Below are 19,119 nucleotides of genomic sequence, written 5' to 3' on the forward strand. Positions count from 1 at the left end.
TGTTCATCTCTTTAATCCCTTCACTCCAAAACATGATATATATTTTATTGTTCATCATTTATTCATGCTCATCTCTTTAATCCCTTCACTCCAAAACATGATATATATTTTATTATTCATCATGTATTCATGTTCATCTCCATAAAACCTTCCCTCCAAAAAATAACATATTTTTTATTTATTCATCGTGTATTCAAGTTCATCTTCTTAAACCCTTCACTCCAAAAAAAAAACTAATATATTTTTATTATTCATCATAAACTTTTGTTCATCTCCTTGATCCCTTTCAATCCAAAAAATGGTATACATTTTATTATTCATCATGTACTCATGTTCAACTCCTTAAACCCTTCACTCCGAAAACTGATATATATTTTATTATTTGTCATGGATTTATGCTCATGTCTTTAAACACTTCAGCCCAAAAAAATGATATATAATTTATTATTTATTATGGATTTATGTTCATCTACTCAAACCCTTCTCTCTTAAAAATGCTATATATTTCATTATTCATCATGTACTCTAGTTCAAACCCTTCACTCCAAAAATTGATTTATATTTTATTATTTATCATGGATTTATGCTCATGTCCTTAAACACTTCACATCAAACAAATGATATACAATTTATTATTTACTGTGGATTTATGTTCATCTCCTTAAACCCATCACTCTTAAAAATGCTATTTATTTTATTATTCATCATGTACTCAAGTTCAAGCCCTTCACTTCAAAAAATGCTATATATTTCATTACACATCATGCTTTTATGTTCATCTCCTTCAATCCATCCAAAAAAGGGTATACACTTTACTATTTATCATGTATTCATGTTCATCTTCTTAAACCCTTCACTCAACGAAAAAATATATTTTACTATTCATCATGTATTCATGCTCATCTGCTAAAAAAACTAGAACATTTTAAAAAAAGAAGGGAAATATTTTATTATTATTCATCATGAATTCATGTTCATCTCCTTAAACCCTTTCACTCCAAAACATGATATATATATATATATATATACACATATATATATACATATATATATCTTCTATTATTCATCATCTATTCATATTCATCTTCTTAAACCCTTCATTAGATTAATCGAGATTTGCAGGGCAGATCGATCTGGTTCAACCATGGCGCGATTCCTGCGACACGCTCGTGGATCTCTCCTCTCGCATTCTCTTCAATCTTCTTCAAGACCCACCTCAGTTCTCCCCCCTTCATCCGCATTCTCCCATTGGCTGACTCCTTCCTCGACGAGAAGCTACATCTCCGAGATGCGCAGATCGGCCTTCCAAGAAAACCTCCTGCGCATTCTCAGCACGGAGATCGGCTACGAGCTCGAAATCAGGCCGCCACAAGAGGTGAATAATTCGAAAAGTTTTGTGTTTTTTAATGAACGACTGAAATGAATTTTCTTATCGAGGATTGATGAATCAGATGATATTTCTGCTCCAATGTATGTCCCTTGCTCTCTCTGAATCATACTATTCTTCCCATAATGTTCAGTCCTTAGTAGTATTTTCTAGTGTAAAAAATATAGTTCGAATCCTAGATGTAGAGTTATAGTTAGGGGAATGAAATTCTCAGCTCGGAGATCGGCTGCCAGCTCGAAATCAGGCCCTCCCCGAGAGGTGTATGATTCGAAATATTTTGTGGTTATCACTCGACGAGGAATCAAATGACATCTCTGACCCAATTTCCATCTCTGAATCTCCCTCGGAATCATCGTTTCTATTTGCATGGTGTTCGGTTCCTATTAAAAAAATATATTATAAGAAATGTAGGTCGGATTTGTTACGACTTTGCATTTTAAGTACTATTTCCATGATATCTTTTCTTGAAACAGTCAGAATCATATGAGGATCGGAGATGTTAGTTATATACTATTTCCCCTCTGAATCAGTCCATGATCATCAGTCCATGTGATTTTTTTATCAAAAATATAATTCGGATTCTAGATGTAGAATGGTATTAGGAGGATCCCCTTATTCACGTAAATAAAAGGATTGAAATTCTTGGCCATGAAATACAGGACATGAAATGAATAACTGAATTAACCAAATTCCTTATGTAGAAGCAATTGAGAAGGCGTATAATGGGCTTTTAACTTGGAATTATGCCTTTGATTCGACCTGGGTTACTAACTTTTACTTAATCAGGCGGTCAAGTTTTTCAAATACTTCGAGATTGATGATCGCCCTGGGAAGCAGTGGATCACGCTTAAGACAAAGTTTGGACAAGAGGACATCAAAGTAGATGTCACAACGTTTGATTATGCTGTTCCTATGCCTGTCGAGTCCAGGATCAAAGAATCTGAAGGCCAAAACATGAGGCTACACATCAGCCTCATTGTAGATGTGCGCAAGGGCGTAGGGAACGACGATGTTCTTCAATTTCTATGCTCTGCTTGGCCCGATGCTCTGGAAATTCAGCATGTGCGTGTAATCAAAGACAATGGAACAGTATCATTGCCTTTCATGGGGCCTGCCTTCAAGTGAGTGGAAGAAAATTGAATTATTATTTTTCTTTTCAAGAGAATGGAGGCTTTTGATTTAATACAAGTGACATGGCAGGGATCTGGATGAGGAGTTTCGCCGTACTATGTTGGATTTTCTAGAGGAGAGGAGTGTGGACGCGGAGCTGGCTGTGTTTCTTCATCAATACATGATGTACAAAGATAGGAGAGAGTTTGTTCGATGGATGGAGAAGGTCAAGTCCTACGTGGAGAAGTAGACGAAGGTTCCTCATGTGGGTGATCTAAACCTACGTCTCTTATGTTTGCTTTTTTTATTAGCTATTTATTTTTGTTTTTCAACTGAAGTTCATGACTTGGAGGATGATTGTTCGCATTAACTTAATGATCTCATGATCCGTTTTCATAGAGAAGTAGGTATTCATTTCTCTTTTAGGAAATATGGGATGCTTTTAGAACCTGATTGTCCTGAAAAACAACCATGCACTTCACTCTAGCAATATCTCTGAACCCAAAGTATGGGCCACTAAAAGAAATCTGATATACTGGTAGGGAATAACACCGTCGACCGATGGTCTCAGTATACCAAATCAAGAAGACAAGTTCACTGAAGATCAAAATGCCACAAGTGACAAGAGTTCGAGATAGAAGGAGGTAAGAACGAAATGAGATCCAGGGGATCTCCCTAGACTGGCCGCCGGGAAGCTCCTTCCGACTGCTCCAGCTCCGGTGCCGCACAGGCCTCAGACGACGAGAAGAATACCGTGATTCCCCCTTTGCCCCTGCATATTATTTTATAGCCGACGGGTGATGCTTCAGTCGCCTTTTGCTGTAACGGTTCCCGCCCTTTTGAACCGTCTTCTCTGGTAGGCTCGACTGAAATGCTTATCAAAATCATATCATGTTCTTTAATTGGAGAAAAAGTGACCTACTAAGAATCTACATTTGCAGAGTGAAAAAGGTTGTAGCCATGTTCTCTCCCTCACGAGGTTGCAAAGTTGAAGAGCAGGATGCAGGGGGAAAGGTGGAATGGAAGAAGTGATGGGAGGTAGCAGTGCTGCAGTATGCTTGGCTGGATAATTTGCTTCCTGCGGCTGCAGTGGAGAGTGGAAACCCTGAATGTTTTTGAGAGGTTCAGGGCTAGTGACTCTGCAGCTGGATATGAGGATATTGCCAAAAATATCGAAATGGCAAATGTTGAGACAAAAAAGGAGATTAGCGCAGACTGAGATGAGAATGAAAAGAAGAATTAAGTGAAGGGGAAAGGGATGGCCAATAAGAAGAAACAGATCCAAAGGAGAATGAAAATAGCAGAACTGAAGCATATATGTTCCAGGCCAGACATAGTCGACAATTTGGTGGAGCAATTACGTGGGCCCGTGGAAAAGATTAAAGATGAAGTAAAGAAGAGTTAATAAAAGACATCAGAAAGAGGCAGCTGTTTGCAGAGTGGGGAGAAGGGGGGAGGAGGAAGAGGCGGCAACATCCACGCCGAGGGGTGGATTCCAAGGGTTGAGGGGCGATGGGAAAAACAAACATTTGATGTCTGCTTGGTGGCACCATCTCAGAGCACTTCTCCAGGCACCTGATCAAGCAGTCAAGGATACTATGGTGAGGGGAAATAATTCAGTGTTGTTGGGGGATGCTGTCTGCAACATTGACAGAGGGAAGCTCAAGGACTTGTTGAAGCTGTTGGAGCAAGAATTGAGATCCATGTGAGGAACTGCAGTGAAGATGTAGTAGGCTTCCTCACTGGTTATGGGCAGGAAGAGAATATCTTTTGCTGTTTCATCCAGTGATGACGAAGAAGATGACAGACAAAGACAAAGAAAAACAAGATTGACCTTTGACAACAGGGAGAAGGGCTTTTCTCTGCTGGGAAAGGAGGAAATAGCAGACAATCAGGTTCAATGCATATCTTCGTGAAGATGACGACCAGGAAGACCATCATTCTCGACATTGAGAGCAGTGATACAAGAAAGAGTGTGAAGGCGAAGATCCAGGCTAGGAAGGGATTGCCCAGGATCAGCAGTGGCTCATTGTTGCTGACAATTAGCTCAAGGGTGGCCATATTGTCGCTGCATATAATATCCAGAAAGAGTCTAACATACACGAAGCTGCGAGGCTGAGAGGAGGCATGATCTCCCGGTGGTTTAACCCACAGTGGAAATACTCCATACGTGGCAAGCAAGTTCTGCATCAGGAAGGGATGATGGAGAGGCGCAGAGGACACCGAAGGGGAGAAGACTGGCAGAGAGTGCTTCCCCGGTAGGTGGAAGGCCTGTCAGCTAGGCAGCAATATAGGTCTCAGAGTCATACCCATGGCAAACACATATAGCAGCGACAGCAACGATCGGGGCAGAGGTTGATGGCTTGATTAAATGGTATTGTGGTGTTGGCGCCTTTCTTTGGTTCTGTTCCTAGGACTGCAAGTGAGATGAGATGTGCCAAGCTGTGGTAATACATGCAAACCAAAAGAGCACAACAAGGCCAAACCATGGATTTGGGGAGTCATGCTTCTGTTGTCTGGTGGATAGACATTACGCACGGGACTGTTGAAGGCCTCCGGTCTGCCAGAGATGCAAAAACATGGGCCATTGTCAGTTCACGTGCTCAAGTAGAGAATGACAGGAGAAGGTGATGAGAGTCCATTCAGGCAATGGACTTAACCAGATCTACGAAATCTGGTCTAACTGTGCTGTAGTCAGGGACGCATGAGACAGATACCAGTGGAGCTCTCACGCAAAGTAAGCAGGCCAATGAGGGGACACTTCTTGCACCAATCCAATTCACTGCAGACTTGTGGAAGCATGAACAGCTCCTGTTGGGTCAGAAGAGCAGCTTCACCCGTTGGCGGTTGAGGCAAAGTAGAGTCCCTGAAGGGCAGTGACAGACCCCCGAGGAGACTTGCCTTCCTCGGCTGTGACAGTTAACACTAATAGTCAATTGGAGAGGGGCCATAGACATGGGAGAATAAGAAACCATAGATGGGCTGGCTGATTGAAAAGAAGAATCTGTGCTGCAGAGCCTTGGTACACAAAAGGGGAAAGTCGGGGTTGAGGGACACAAAGGGGATGAAGGATTGGGTGGTTGCTTGGAAGGGTGGAATATTACTTAACCAGGAGGTTGGGTGTACTGAGCAGGATGGTGGATCATGCCACAGCCAGAAAAGTGAAGTCATCCTGGTGGCAGACGAGGAGGAGGTAATGGAAATGGGGGTTGAGAGTGAAGGGTAAGACCATGAGGTGGAGGAGGATCCTCTCAGACATCATCAGGTCATGGCGTTGGCAGCAGAGTTGTAGAAGGTGTGAGAGCCAAGAGGGATGAACTCAGGTCACCCATGAAATGTGTTTTGTGGATGTTAACGGGTTTTGGGATAAGGAGAGGCATGGAGTTATATGTTGGCCATGGTGGTGTGTTTGCGAGATAGCATGCCTGAGAGTTACAATGTGCGGAACTGGAATGTGGTATGGTGAGGCTTCTAGAAGTTTTTTTGGCAATGAATGTAGTTAGTTTTTCTTGGGATTTGCTTGTTGCCCAGAATGAGATGCTGTTCTTTGAGGACTCACGGAGGAGGCAATTTGTGGCAGCAGTGAAGTTTAAGAACGATACCCTTGAGTGGTTAGTTGTGTCAGTTTACGGCCCAATGAATGCCCTTGTGGGACGTTTTCAGGGTCTTCCATTGTTTTTTTAGGGGAGGCTTCAATGTGACACTCGAATGGGAGAGACCCAACAGAGAAAGCTGCAAGATCTGGGCTCACAGCTATTCTTATCTTTGATATCGAGGGCAGAGCTGGAGGAAATGGGCCCCATAGTCTATGTATTCTTGGGGGAGAATTGCTGTCCCACCACCCTCTCTCAGCTGAACAAATTCTTCTGTTCAATGGAGCTTTTGAAGCACTTCCCAATGGTGGACATGCATTGGCCCTATAGACCACTGTCTATGGCAGGCACGTGAGGGATCTGGTTGGTCCACATACTTCAAAGAGGATGAAGCAAGATGGTAGTTTGCACAATCCAAGTGGTGATCCGCTACGGTAAGGTTGGCTCAAACCATGGAAGGGCTATGAAGTACATTGGAGACGAAAGGAATAGCTAGAGGACAGATGCCTTATCATGAATAATGAGATAAGCAGATGGATGAGCAGGAGGATGTAAGAGGTTTAGCTGAATTCGAGGTGAAGGAGAGATGGGGTATAGGGATGTGATTGTGGAGGAAGATAGGAAGATCAAGATGGAGATGGATTGGAGGCAACGTTCAAGGAAGATGTGGATGAGAGAGGGTGACGCTAATGCGAAATTTTTTTATCTCACTGCAAAGGACATGGGGCGGTGAAACCAGACATTGATGCTGCAGGTGGGAAGTCAAGACAATGTTGGCACAAGCTGGTGGCCGAGCTCTAGTGGATCATTTTTTGGCCTTTCTCCAAACGAGGGTCATGTTGCCAGTGGAAGTTGTGTGGCAGGGGGGAACCATGGTTACAGAGACACACCAAGTGGTTCTAGTGAGGCCTTTATCAGCAGACAAGGTATGGGTGGCCATTGAGGGGATAGATGGAGAAGGATCTTAGGACAACATATTTACAGTATTTCTTCTATATTGAATTTTGGGAGTTAGTTGAAACAGAGGTGATGGCGTGTTGGAGGTGTTGAGGAGAGGCAGGCATGGGAGTGGAGAGATTCAATCAATCACATCTATTCCTTCTTTCAAAGCGCAGAGGGGCAATTTGAGTTGGAAATTTCCGGCCCATCTCGCTGTTCAACTCCATATACCTCATCATTTCAAAGATTTAGTGGGACCTTTTCAGTCAGCCATTATTTTGGGTAGACAGTTGGTGGATGGTGCTGTTGTGGCAGGACAGTCAGCGAGTGGTAGAGGAAGGGGCCTGGGGGATTCATGTGGAAGGTAGATTTTTCAAAAGTGTATGACTCCCTGAACTAGGATTTCACATAGTCCTCCATGCGGAAGAGAGGCTTTCCCGGTGAATTGGTGACCTGAGTCTAGAGATCTATTACCTGACACTCATTCTCAATTTGGTAAATTGGCTTGATGGATTCACTTGTAAAGAGGGATCAGGCACGGATGTCCATTGGCACCATTGCTATTCGTCCTACAAGTGGATGTCCTTTCAGATGGCGAGCTTCTTATATGGTATCCCATTGCTGCAATTTGCTGATGACACCGCAAATTTTATGTAGGGCTCCATGGAAGAAGCTAGGAATCTCTCAACACTGTTGGACCTATTGGCAGATTTCTTAGTTCTCCAAATTAACTGGGCCAAATCAGCTTTTGTAGGGTTTGGGCTATCGCAGGAGGGGCTTCAATGTTCTGAGGCCTTGGGGACCCTGATTATGTCAGGTACTATAAGGGGTAGGGGGATGGAGTAGGTTTTTGTGGAAAGGGTTAGGGTCTATAGAGGGTTGGGAAATGGCGTTGGTCTCTTGGGATATGATTTGCAAACCTATGAACCTAGGTGGGGTGGGGGCTCTACAGTTACAAACCATAAATTTGGCACTTTGAAGAAAGTGTGTGGGAAACATTATTAGTTCTGGGGAGGATCTGATGCTGAAAGTCCTGAAGGACACCTCTGGTAGACGGCTAGTCCGGGAGGGCAGACGACATTTTGGTAGGGTTTGGGAAGTTCTTCTCCGAGTCTTGGAGTTCTTCGACGCCAAACGTAGGGATGATTCATTATTTTGTTATAAGCAAGGTGATTGGTCGGCTAGGGGCATTCTATTTGAGAAGAGTTTCTGCAACTTTTTTCACTCACACAGGACCCTAGGGTTACAGTTGGGGAATGCTGGGATGGCACGTGGAATCTGATCTTTGAGGGTGCTCTTTCAGATCAGAGGCTGGTGGATTTTTGTGCATGCAAAGTTGTCTAACCCATGTTAGACCTATCAGTGGGATGTAGGATGACTGGGAGTGGAAGGGTAACAGATGTTTTGTCATGCGTGTAACAGATGTTTATCTATGTAGTGGGTTGATCACTCATTCTGGGTTATCTCCCACTTTCAAAAAAAAGAATGTCAATTTTCATGTGGAAAAAAGTGATGCATATCCATTTTCAGTGGGAAATGGTCTATCCGTTTCTTGGTGTAATAATATTACAACCGTAGATTGGGAAAGAACATTCATTTTAAAGTCTTCTCCACTCGTTCGGCTCTTGATCTCTGGGTCTTCCAATATCAGAAAGTCAAGGGAATTTTCTTCTGAATGGTGTGGTACATAATTATCGACCCTTGGTAAAATCATGGGTTCAAATATAAAATCATCATGTTTTCTTCAGGTGCCTCCCACATATCTATGGCTGTATCCATATTTGTTCACATATAATTGTGTAGGTTCATATATATGCCTGTGATCATATTTAGGTCTAAATGACCTAACCTAATTTCTCGTAGGGATAAAGAATCCATGATGATACATGGATACATGAAACATGACAGTGATAGAAGTGCATGTTCATTAGTGGATTGGTAATGACAAGTGACCTTGGGGCACAGTAGACTCAGATAATACCATCGCGTGATCGTTACTCTTCAGATGAGTTTTGGGGCTCCAAAGTTAAGGTGCCACTGTTCACCTTAACTCCAAAAAATCACCTTGTCCTTGAGGTGAAAGTGGGGATTGAGCTCAAATGATACATGGTGATTTCCAAATGGCTTCGTGGATGATGGTCAAGGAAAGAGGATGATACGTCCTTTTCAAGAACGTCTCAGAGACGCCCCACCAAGAGGCAATGTTGAGTCAAGTCACACGTGTGACTTGACTATAAATAAAACCGCCAAGTACAAGAAAGGTAGTTCTTGGATTAGTTGGCAGCGCGAGCTGAGGCTGGAAGGGGAGACTGTCCGCAACCAGATAGGGGAGAGAGGGAGCTGATCCCGATCTTCATTATCCTTCTTCCACCTTCATATCTTCTCCTCGTTCTCTTGGATTCTTGTCCTCGCTCCATCTATCTTCTGTGACAATTGGAATTTCACATCTTACGTTGGTGATTACTCTTCAAGAAAGTGGGTTGTGATATTGTACTCAAGATACTTGATTGTATCAGAGGACTTTGGAATATGGGTGTCTGGGTAGTTAATGCTGCAGGAAAAAATTGCTCAAGTGCTAGAAAATGTGCGTTATCGCTCTAGTGGGCAACCACAACAAGGATGGCTGTAAAGCCATTGACTGGGAAGACCTTCAATGCATCCGTGGAGATATCTTCCATAATCTGGGCTGGAATATTAAGAGGTTGCAGCAGGGTCCCAGAAGACTGATGCTTGACCTTGTTACCCTGGGGATACGATCCCCAACTCTTCTCAGGGGTATTTCCTTCATTCTTTTGTAGGTTGTTTCTTCACATAAACATAGCCTGCCTCTAAGGATGGCATGCAAAAAGATGAAACCTTTCTGGCCTGTTTGGCAAGAAAGGGGTGTAAGAGGAAGAGAACCAGAGACACAGGGATAGAGTCCGTCAGCATGGGAGATGCTCCCTATGAGTGGGCTTTTCAGTACGGGAGATGCTCTCTAGGAGGTAGGGGTGTCAATTAGACCCTGTACCATCACTTCTGATTTGTGGTCTTCTTCTTCTCTCTGTTTTTCAGCCCATCATCTTTCATTATTTCCTTCAAAAGTCCTTAAATTAATAGCAGCCTACATCAAGGTCTCAATCAACAAATGAAGCAAGCTTAGACACAAGTGCAGGTCATTGTCTTAATGACCATCCAGTAGAAAGTGGGACCAACCCCTTGCAATGAGATAATGAGACCGAAATGACTGGCCCATAGAGAATCATGAAATTCTGATACAACTCCACTGGCATACATGCAAAAGTCACACGTGCTGATCTAAGCAGGAGAGAAACAACACATGGCAGAGTCTGAATTTTATAAATAAGAAGAGAGGGACCCAACGGACAACACTTCTTGATATACTGTTGCTCAGATGATCAGGGTGAGCGCCAGGAAATTCTCCTGCTTCTCGGAGGCTGGCAAAGGAAGATCCTCTCACTTCAGAAGAAGATTGGACTGATCGGGCCAATCTTCACTGTGTTCTCCCTTATCGAGATATGACTTTATTGAAGTCTTAATTCAAAGGCTATTTGCTACTATTTTTGGAAGGCTATCTGATATACTGGTAGAAATAACATCGTCGAACAGACGGTCTCAGTATACCAAATCAAGAAGATAACCTTTCCACTGAAGATCTACGTGACAAAACTTGACAAGAGTTCGAAATAGGAGATGATAGGAAAGAAATGAGATCCTAAGATCCCCCGACTGGCAGCCGGGAAGCTCCTTCCGACTGCTGCAGCTCCTGCGCCGCACAGGCCTCAGATGGAGAGAAAAATACCTTCCTTCCCCCTTTGCCCCTGCGTATTTTTTTATAACCGACGGGTGATGCTCTTTTGAACCATCTTCTCTGATAGGCTCGACTGAAATGCTTATCAATACTCCCCCCATTGAGATGAAGCTAGTCCTCAAGCTTGAAATCTCGGAAGCTTTGGACGATGTTGAGTGCATCTTCCCATGTCGCATCATAAGCGGGTAGTCCCGTCCACCTGATTAAAAGGGAGAGGCCGACTGGGTTGACTCTGGAAGTGAGAATAGCTTCTGGTGTCACCTGCCACTCATAATTGTCAGATAAAAATGGAGGAATAGGAACAGCTTGAATGGTTGGGTCTAAGGCACGTTTTAATTTGGAAACATGAAAGACGGGGTGGATTGAAGATGAGGGTGGCAAGTCGAGGTGGTAAGCAACGGGTCCAATTCTTTTTAGGATTTTGTAGGGGCCCAAAAAATTTTGGGCTGAGTTTTTCATTAGGTCGCCTAGCCAGGGATTTCATTCGATAGGGACAAATTTTTAGATAGACTGAGTCTCCCTCGACAAATTGGATATCTCTGCGGTGTTTATCGGCTTGAAGCTTCATCTGGCATTGTGCCTTGGCGAGATGTGTCTTAAGGGCTTGCAAGATGACATATCTATCGACCAACAATTTGTCCACGGCATCCATTGGAGAAGCAGGTGACCCGTAGCGTAAGAGGGAGGGGGGTTCGCACCCATAAACTGCTTTAAAAGGAGACATGCCAAACGAGGTATGGAAAGAGGTGTTGTAATTATATTCAGCCCATGGAAGATACTTCACCCACTGTTTAGGATGTTCTGCTGCAAAACAACGTAAATAACACTCGAGACCACGGATAGTGACTTCGGTTTGTCCATCCGTCTCTGAATGGTGAGATGAGCTGAGTAACAAGCGAGTGCCTTGTAACTTATGTAATTCTTTCAAGAAATGGCTGATAAAGAGTTGACCACGATCTGACACAATGGAGTTTGGGGTGCCATGGAGACGTACAATATCTTTAACAAATAGGTTGGCAATGACTTCTGCAGAAAAAGGGTGCTTGACAGGTATGTAATGACAGTACTTACTCAGACGGTCAACGACAACCAAAATGGAATCGTAGTCGTCAGATTTTGGTAGCCCTTCAATAAAATCCATACTTATAATCTTCCCAGATCTGACTTGGAATAGGCAATGGCTGAAGTAGGCCTGCTGGTGTGAGGGTAGACGACTTATGTCTTTGGCAAATATCACACTTGTCGACATATTCCTTAATAAATTTATGCATACCTGCCCAAAAAACTTGTAAGATGCGTTTATATGTGTGATGAATTCCTCCATGCCCACCGGTTTTGGAATTATGGAAGTCGTGGAGTAGAGAGGGAATTAACGAAGAATTTGGGGTTAGCACTATACGGCACTTGTAGCAGAGGAGTCCTTGCTGTATGGAGTACAATTGATATTTAGAAGGATCCGATGCACAGTATTCCTTGATTTGTGAGAGTGTAGTGTCAGATGAGATCTCACGATCAATTATTGGCTGATCTCTCCAATGACTAACCAGAACTGCAGAGACTTGTTCTTCGGCGCTTTCCAGGGATCGAGAGAGGGCGTCGGCCACAATGTTTTTCTTCCCCGATTTGAACTAAATTTCAAAATCGAACCCCATTAATTTGACCATCCATCTATGATATTGGAGCAGAATTTCTTTCTGATCAGTTAGAAACTTGAGACTGAAGTGATCTGTATAGATATGGAACTTTTGAAAGAGTAAATAGTGTTTCCACTTGTCAATGGCGCGAACCACGGAATGGAATTCTCTTTCATGGGCAGACTTATAGCGAGATGCTGACGGAAGTACTTGACTAAAATATGCAATTGGTTTAGAATGTTGCAATAGGACAGCTCCAATTCCACTCCCTGAGGCATTCGTCTCAATTGCTAAGGGTAGTGAAAAATCTGGAAGTGCTAGAATAGGTGTTGACGATAATGCTGATTTTAACTTGTGGAAAGAAAGATTAGCATCTTCGGACCAGTGGAACGAATTTCTTTTTAAGCAGGTTTGTCAAGGGCTGTGCCAAGGCTGCAAATTGAGGTGCAAATCTTCAATAATAACTTGCTAATCCCAAGAAGCCTCGGAGCTGTTTAAATGTTTTAGGAATGGGCCACTGGTTAATTGCTTCAGCCTCGGAGGTGGAAGTGGCTACACCCCTGGCCGAAATCCAATGTCCAAGAAACTCCAGCTGAGGAAGGAAAACATTACATTTCTGAACATTTACCTGAAGTTGGTTGTCAGCTAACACTTGAAAGACTCTGGATAGATGGGTGTGATGCTCCTCTTCAGTTTTACTATAGACTAGGATATCTTCAAAGAAAACCAAAATAAACTTTCAGAGGAACTGCTGAAATATAGTATTCATTAAAGCTTGGAAGGTGGCTGACGCATTTGACAGTCCGAAAGGCATAACATTAAACTCGTAATGCCCCTGATGCATCTTGAAAGCTGTTTTGTGAACATCTGCTGGATCCATTCTGATCTGGTAGTATCCTGAGTGTAAATCTAGCTTGGAAAAAATCGTCATTCCATTCAGTTCTTCCAGTAATTCATCGACAATGGGAATTGGAAACCGGTTGGGAATGGTGATTTTATTAAGTGCCTGGAAATCTATGCACATTCGCCAGCTGCCGTCTTTCTTTTTGATGAGTAATGCCGGACTGGAGAAGGGGCTATTGGAATGTTGGATGATCCTCTTGTCAAGCAATTCCTGTATCAGACCTTCTAAAACATTCTTATGCTGATGTGAGTACCAATAAGGCCTTACATTGATTGGATGCGACCCTGGGATCAAGTGTATCTTATGGTCTATGGCTCGTTGGGGTGGTAAAGTTTGGGGAATGTCAAAAACTTGTGGGAAACGTTCTCGTAAGACTGTAAGGCATGGATTAGAAATAATAGAAGATACCTCAATTGATTGCCGGGTGCGCTTTTTGTTGACCTGGGTAATAACTTCCAGCAATTCGAGCCAATCCTGATGAGCCTGCCGGGGTTGACGTGGAAAGATCTTGGTGGGATTTAAGGTCTGGTCTGCTTGGATTGTAAATATTTGGTCATCCCACAAGATTTTGATCATCAACTGGTCATAATTGCAGGAAAACCATCCCAGTGTTTTCAACCACTGAATGCCCAGGATGATATCAATATTCCCCAAGTTAGAAAGGATAAAATCCTGAATAAAGCTTAAACCCTGAATTGTAAGTGGAATGTCAATGCACAGTCCAGTCGCCCTCCTGATAGATCCATCGCCTAAAATGAGGTCGAAGCGCATTGATCCCTCGATGGGAATGCGAAAATCCTGAACCACCCTCATGTGAATTAAATTATGTGATGCGCCGCCGTCAGTAAGGATAATGAGTGGTCGATTCCATAATTCTCCCCAAACCTTCAAGGAGCCGTTGGGACTGGAGCTAGGCAGACCGCACATAATGACCCTTCTAGAATAGGCGTATCATCTGCCTGCATTAGGTCTTCTTTGCTGGTTGGAAAATCTTCATTAACAGCCCCTTCTTGAACCAAGAATATGTTTAACTCACGCTTGCACCGGTGCCCTGGAAGGTACTTATCGTTGCAGTGAAAACAAAGTCCGTTTTCTTTCTCCTCATCTGTGAGCGTCATGATTTTCTTTCTTGGCGGTCATGAAAAATTTTTGGCGGTCCTTTCCACAAATGTTGAGGGGGCCTTTTCTGTCATAAGTGTGGTACCTGACTTGTTGAGTTGATACAACCAAGGAGTTGAAAGTGTGCTTGCTTGAAATAGTTTAGGGCGTGTTTCCTTGGAGAGTGGCAGGAGTGAATCGTTCTGATTTGTTGGCCATGTCTGCCACATTACCATAAGATTTGATTCACTCTCGATGGAGACGTCCATCACTTGTTGAATGCTGTATGGCCGATACTTTGGGACTTCAGCACGAATTTCTGGCTTGAGCCCATTCATATATGCAGCTTCCAGAACTTCCGGATCAAGTGGAGCTAGATAAGCCATGAGTAGCTCAAACTCAGCACGATACTCAGAGACAGTTCCCGTCTGATGCAAATTAAATAGTTTTTGACGTAGAGAACTGGATGAAAACCCATAGCGGCGTTCAAACTGCCGCTTGAGATCTAACCAATTCTCAAAACCCAATTGTTTTTCAGCATAGATAAACCAAGCCTGTGCTGATCCCTCCAAATGTAAGGAAATAAGGTTAAGTTTTTTGGGATTTTGCAAGACATTGACGCAGTTGAGCCATCCTTGTGCCTGTTCTCCAGAAAAAATTGGCAAATCTCCTTTCCTGAAGGTTGATTTGGCTTCTATCGGGTTCTCGCGAGCAACTGGTGCGTGACCATAACGCATGCTAGTGGTATTGGTCGCCGGGGCAGCGCTGGATATCGAGGCGGCATGACCCTCAGTCTTGGAATTCATCAGAGAGAGTTGCCGCAAGATCTGTGTCAGTACATCAGCAACTGGAGCTGGATCAATGTAGTTCGCAACGAGCTCTGGCTTTTGCTCATCCATGATGAAGGCCGTGGATCAGAGATGGCTCTGATACCAGTTGATATACTGGTAGAAATAACACCGTCGACCAGACGGTCTCAGTATACCAAATCAATAAGATAACATTTCCACTGAAGATCGACGTGACAAAACTTGACAAGAGTTCGAAATAGAAGATGAGAGGAGAGAAATGAGATCCTAAGGTCCCCCAACTGGCTGCCGGGAAGCTCCTTCTGGCTGCTCCAGCTCCTGCGCCGCACAGGCCTCAGATGGAGAGAAAAATACCTTCCTTCCCCCTTTGCCCCTGCGTATTATTTTATAACCGACGGGTGACGCTTCAGTTGCCTTTTGTCGTGACGGTTTCCGCTCTTTTGAACTGTCTTCTCTGATAGGCTCGACTGAAATGCTTATCACTATCATTTGCCCTCCTAATGCTCAAGCTAGAGGAGCGTATCAAATTCCTGTTGAAGTCTGGACAAATGCAAATTGCTTGGAGAGGCCCAGTTCCCATGTGTCAGAGCGGGTGATGGAGAAGAGAATATGTGGGTCACCCTGTGGTACCCTGCACAACAGTAAGGATGATGCGTGTGAGCTTCTACTTTTTTTGATTTTCTGATCTATCCTTCGACCGTGAGAAATTGAAATATAAATTTGTGAGATCAGGTACTGATAAGAGCTTCAGTAAGACTTTTCAGAGGGAGCAGCTGAGGTGTGTGGGGAAGGCAGCGTCATCTGTGAATTAGAAGCCAGAGCTTACAGAAAGTCATTTTCAATATTCATCCCCGACTAGCGCTGCAGGAGCCAGAGCTGTCAGAAGAACAATTCGCGACCACGAGGAGGCCGGGATCCAATCCAGATCTCTGAGTTTATCTCTCTCTTTCTGTCTTCTGTGAATGATTCCAAACACACCATGTTAGGTACAGTCAAGATCAGATCTCTTCTTAAAGTAATCGACTCAACAGGATTTCTATCTGATTTTGTAAATATTTCAAATAAGGTATATTCAAGAGGGTGATCAGTATCTCCCACTCCAGTGTGACGGATCAGGGGAATCACAGATGATGGAGATATCCCGGCAATATTCTGCTAGATTGGAATACCTTGGCCTTCTTGTTGCATCTTCTTGAACTCTTTCCTCGAACGGAAATTTCCTTGCTCTTGAATTATCTACCAACTCCTCAGCTGAATGCAGCCTGAGCTCCATAGATTCCCACTGCTTAATGAAATGAAATATTCTTGCTGGAACTTATTTATAGTGTTTTAGTTCAAATACTGGCCCTAAGGTCATTACCGTGACTGTGGCACAAACTCATCATGTGCTCTTATGCATGATGGCTCACCATGCTTCTTTGCCGCCTAATCTGGTCAACTTGAGATGAGGGTTTACAGCCTTTCCTCTCTTTAACTTCTGGCCACTTTCCTTTTGAACTTGGACCAATGAAGCAGGAAGGCATTGGATGCCCGCCTCCCTTTCGTAGTGCTTATGACCGAGTGCTATTTGACAAAGAACCATTTTGTTTTTTTCCTAATTTAACTGATAACCGCAAACAAATTTTAGTTCTATTCAATCTGATGAGGACGAGTGCCTCAGTTGCAGCTGTGATGCCCCTGCATTCCCGGCAGGGCTGCTCCTGTCTACCCTGGTCTACTGCTGCATTGCTGCACAGCAGCATTGTATCGCGTCAGACTGCTTAGTACCCAGCGTAATTCACCCAGAGGATAAGGCAGTTAGAATTTTCTCCTCAACCCTTACCTCAACCAAACTGCTTAGCAATCAGGGGGGTGAGGTGATTGCTTATCGATCTGATTGCTGTAATACATAAGAACAAGTTGAATATGTAAAAAAAAAAATCTGTGGCATTGATGGAAAGTAGTTTTTTATGCGATTCCGTTTCCAGATTCATGTATTATGGCTTTTACATGGTTAGAAAGTTTTTTTTCTACTCAATTTATCTGACCGGTGACTTCTTTGATGTGTTTGAGTTGTTTTTGAGGCCTAAAACAAATTGATACGATAAAAGTAGTTCAGAAAGAGATGTAGAAGGATTACACCCCCTGAGTTCTGTCTTCAGCGCTCCTCCCAAAATGGCCAAACTACCCTTCCCCACCATGCTTTCCTTTTTTCTGTGACTCTTGTTGTATCTAACTAAGATCTAAATTATCATTTGTTGTGCTCTCTCTCTCAAGTTCATATTCTCAATTTCTTCTTTCGAATACGGCCCTCTTTTTGTCATTATCCAATATCAATTCTATATTTGTCATTATCGTCATTGTTGGCATGAAAGCTTGACCCTTCTGTTTCTCTGCTCTGCATCCAGTTCTGCAGGGATGAGAAGAGTGAAGCTGTGGCTGAGAAAAAGTCCTGTGATTGGAATAAACTGGTGGAGCCCTTGCCTCTCATTTTTTTACTAGGTAATGCAACATGATTAAGTTCATAATCCATGAATCTCAAGTCAAACTTACATGTTTTCTCTGGCCTGGTGCCTGCAGACAAATCAAATTCGGGTATCCGTAATAGTTTTGCCTCTGGAGTAGAAAAAAAGGTTACTTTAAGAGAAAAACGTGAGAAACAAGGGAGAGAGAAAACAAAGAGATAGAAATTAGAGAGAGAGAACACAAGTGAAAGGGAAGAGAAGAGACAGAGAAATATTAATGGTAGGGCACAGTGGTTAGTGCTTTGGCACCACAACCCAAGAATAGAATTAATCACTTGGGAAAATAGCATTTTCAACTTCACTAGCAATTGACAAGCTGCAAGGTATATAAAAATGAACCTATTATAACAAGGTTAATCGTCTTATTAATGGGGAACCATTAAACCTCCTGCCCACACTGCCTTGTAGCATGTGCACAAAGTGTAACAGTTGTCATCAATCTCAGCCAAAGGATAAAATGATGGCGGCTCACTCATTAAAATAAGTGTACTTTATAGTTCTTCTTTCTTATGATGGTTCATATTTTTTTCACCATCATTAAAAGTTATCAATTGTGTGGCGCACCTAATTTACAAAGAGTAGATGAGCATCTCTATCTCTCTCTTCCTTTTAATCCTCCACTTGATTGATACACTTCTTTCACATTATGTTGCATGAGCTCAATCTATATGTCCCTCATTTAGAACAAAAGGACCTTATCAGCAATTTAAATAGCGTAAATTTGTTACGCTATTTAGAATTTTGAGTACTACATTAATTTCAGCGTATAATGTTCCTTTTTAGTACTACATAAAATCAAAAAAATAATGATCTAAATCAGGATATAAATTTAACCCAAATTTATCCTGCAAAATACATCCTAGAAAAATAATAAATTTAAGAACTCCACCCAACTCTACAAAAAATATATATATTCTCTTTCCGTTTCATTTGTGTTTTTCTGAACGTTAATAATAGTCCAAAATTGAAGTTCTGCCTCCCCCCCTCTTGATTGACACCCAATTGCCCACTATTTATTATAGAGTATTTAAACATAAATTTAAAGATCATATTGTAGCTTCAGTCTAATTTAAAAATGGAATATGGTACAACAATTTAGAAATATCAAATAAAAAATAATTAACCACATAATTAGTATTGAAATTATAAACTATAAGAACTATAAATGAAAAAAATGAGGAATATGACTATAGAAAAGAGGCGTGAAAGGGCAAGAAGGATAAAACATTGAGATTTATTAACTATGTCTATTTGTTAATGAATTTGAATTATTAGCAATGGAACATGGTATCATGATTAGTGATGAGGGCAGAAGATCATAAAGGAAAAA

At 42.5% G+C, this 19,119-nt stretch overlaps 1 protein-coding gene across 1 annotated transcript; it reads left to right on the top strand.

Moving 5' to 3' along the window:
• Window positions 1-1,083: 1,083 nt before the first annotated feature.
• LOC144708744 (uncharacterized protein At2g39795, mitochondrial-like) lies at window positions 1,084-17,869 on the top strand. Its single transcript, XM_078582182.1, has 4 exons — window positions 1,084-1,375; window positions 2,174-2,508; window positions 2,588-2,762; window positions 17,673-17,869. The coding sequence occupies exons 1-3, from the start codon at window positions 1,145-1,147 to the stop codon at window positions 2,745-2,747; spliced, it is 726 nt and encodes a 241-aa protein (XP_078438308.1). The 5' UTR covers window positions 1,084-1,144; the 3' UTR covers window positions 2,748-2,762; window positions 17,673-17,869.
• Window positions 17,870-19,119: the final 1,250 nt, after the last annotated feature.

Source organism: Wolffia australiana, chromosome 10 (genome assembly GCF_029677425.1).
Source record: "Wolffia australiana isolate 7733 chromosome 10, ASM2967742v1".
In the NCBI taxonomy this organism is placed as follows: Eukaryota; Viridiplantae; Streptophyta; class Magnoliopsida; order Alismatales; family Araceae; genus Wolffia; species Wolffia australiana.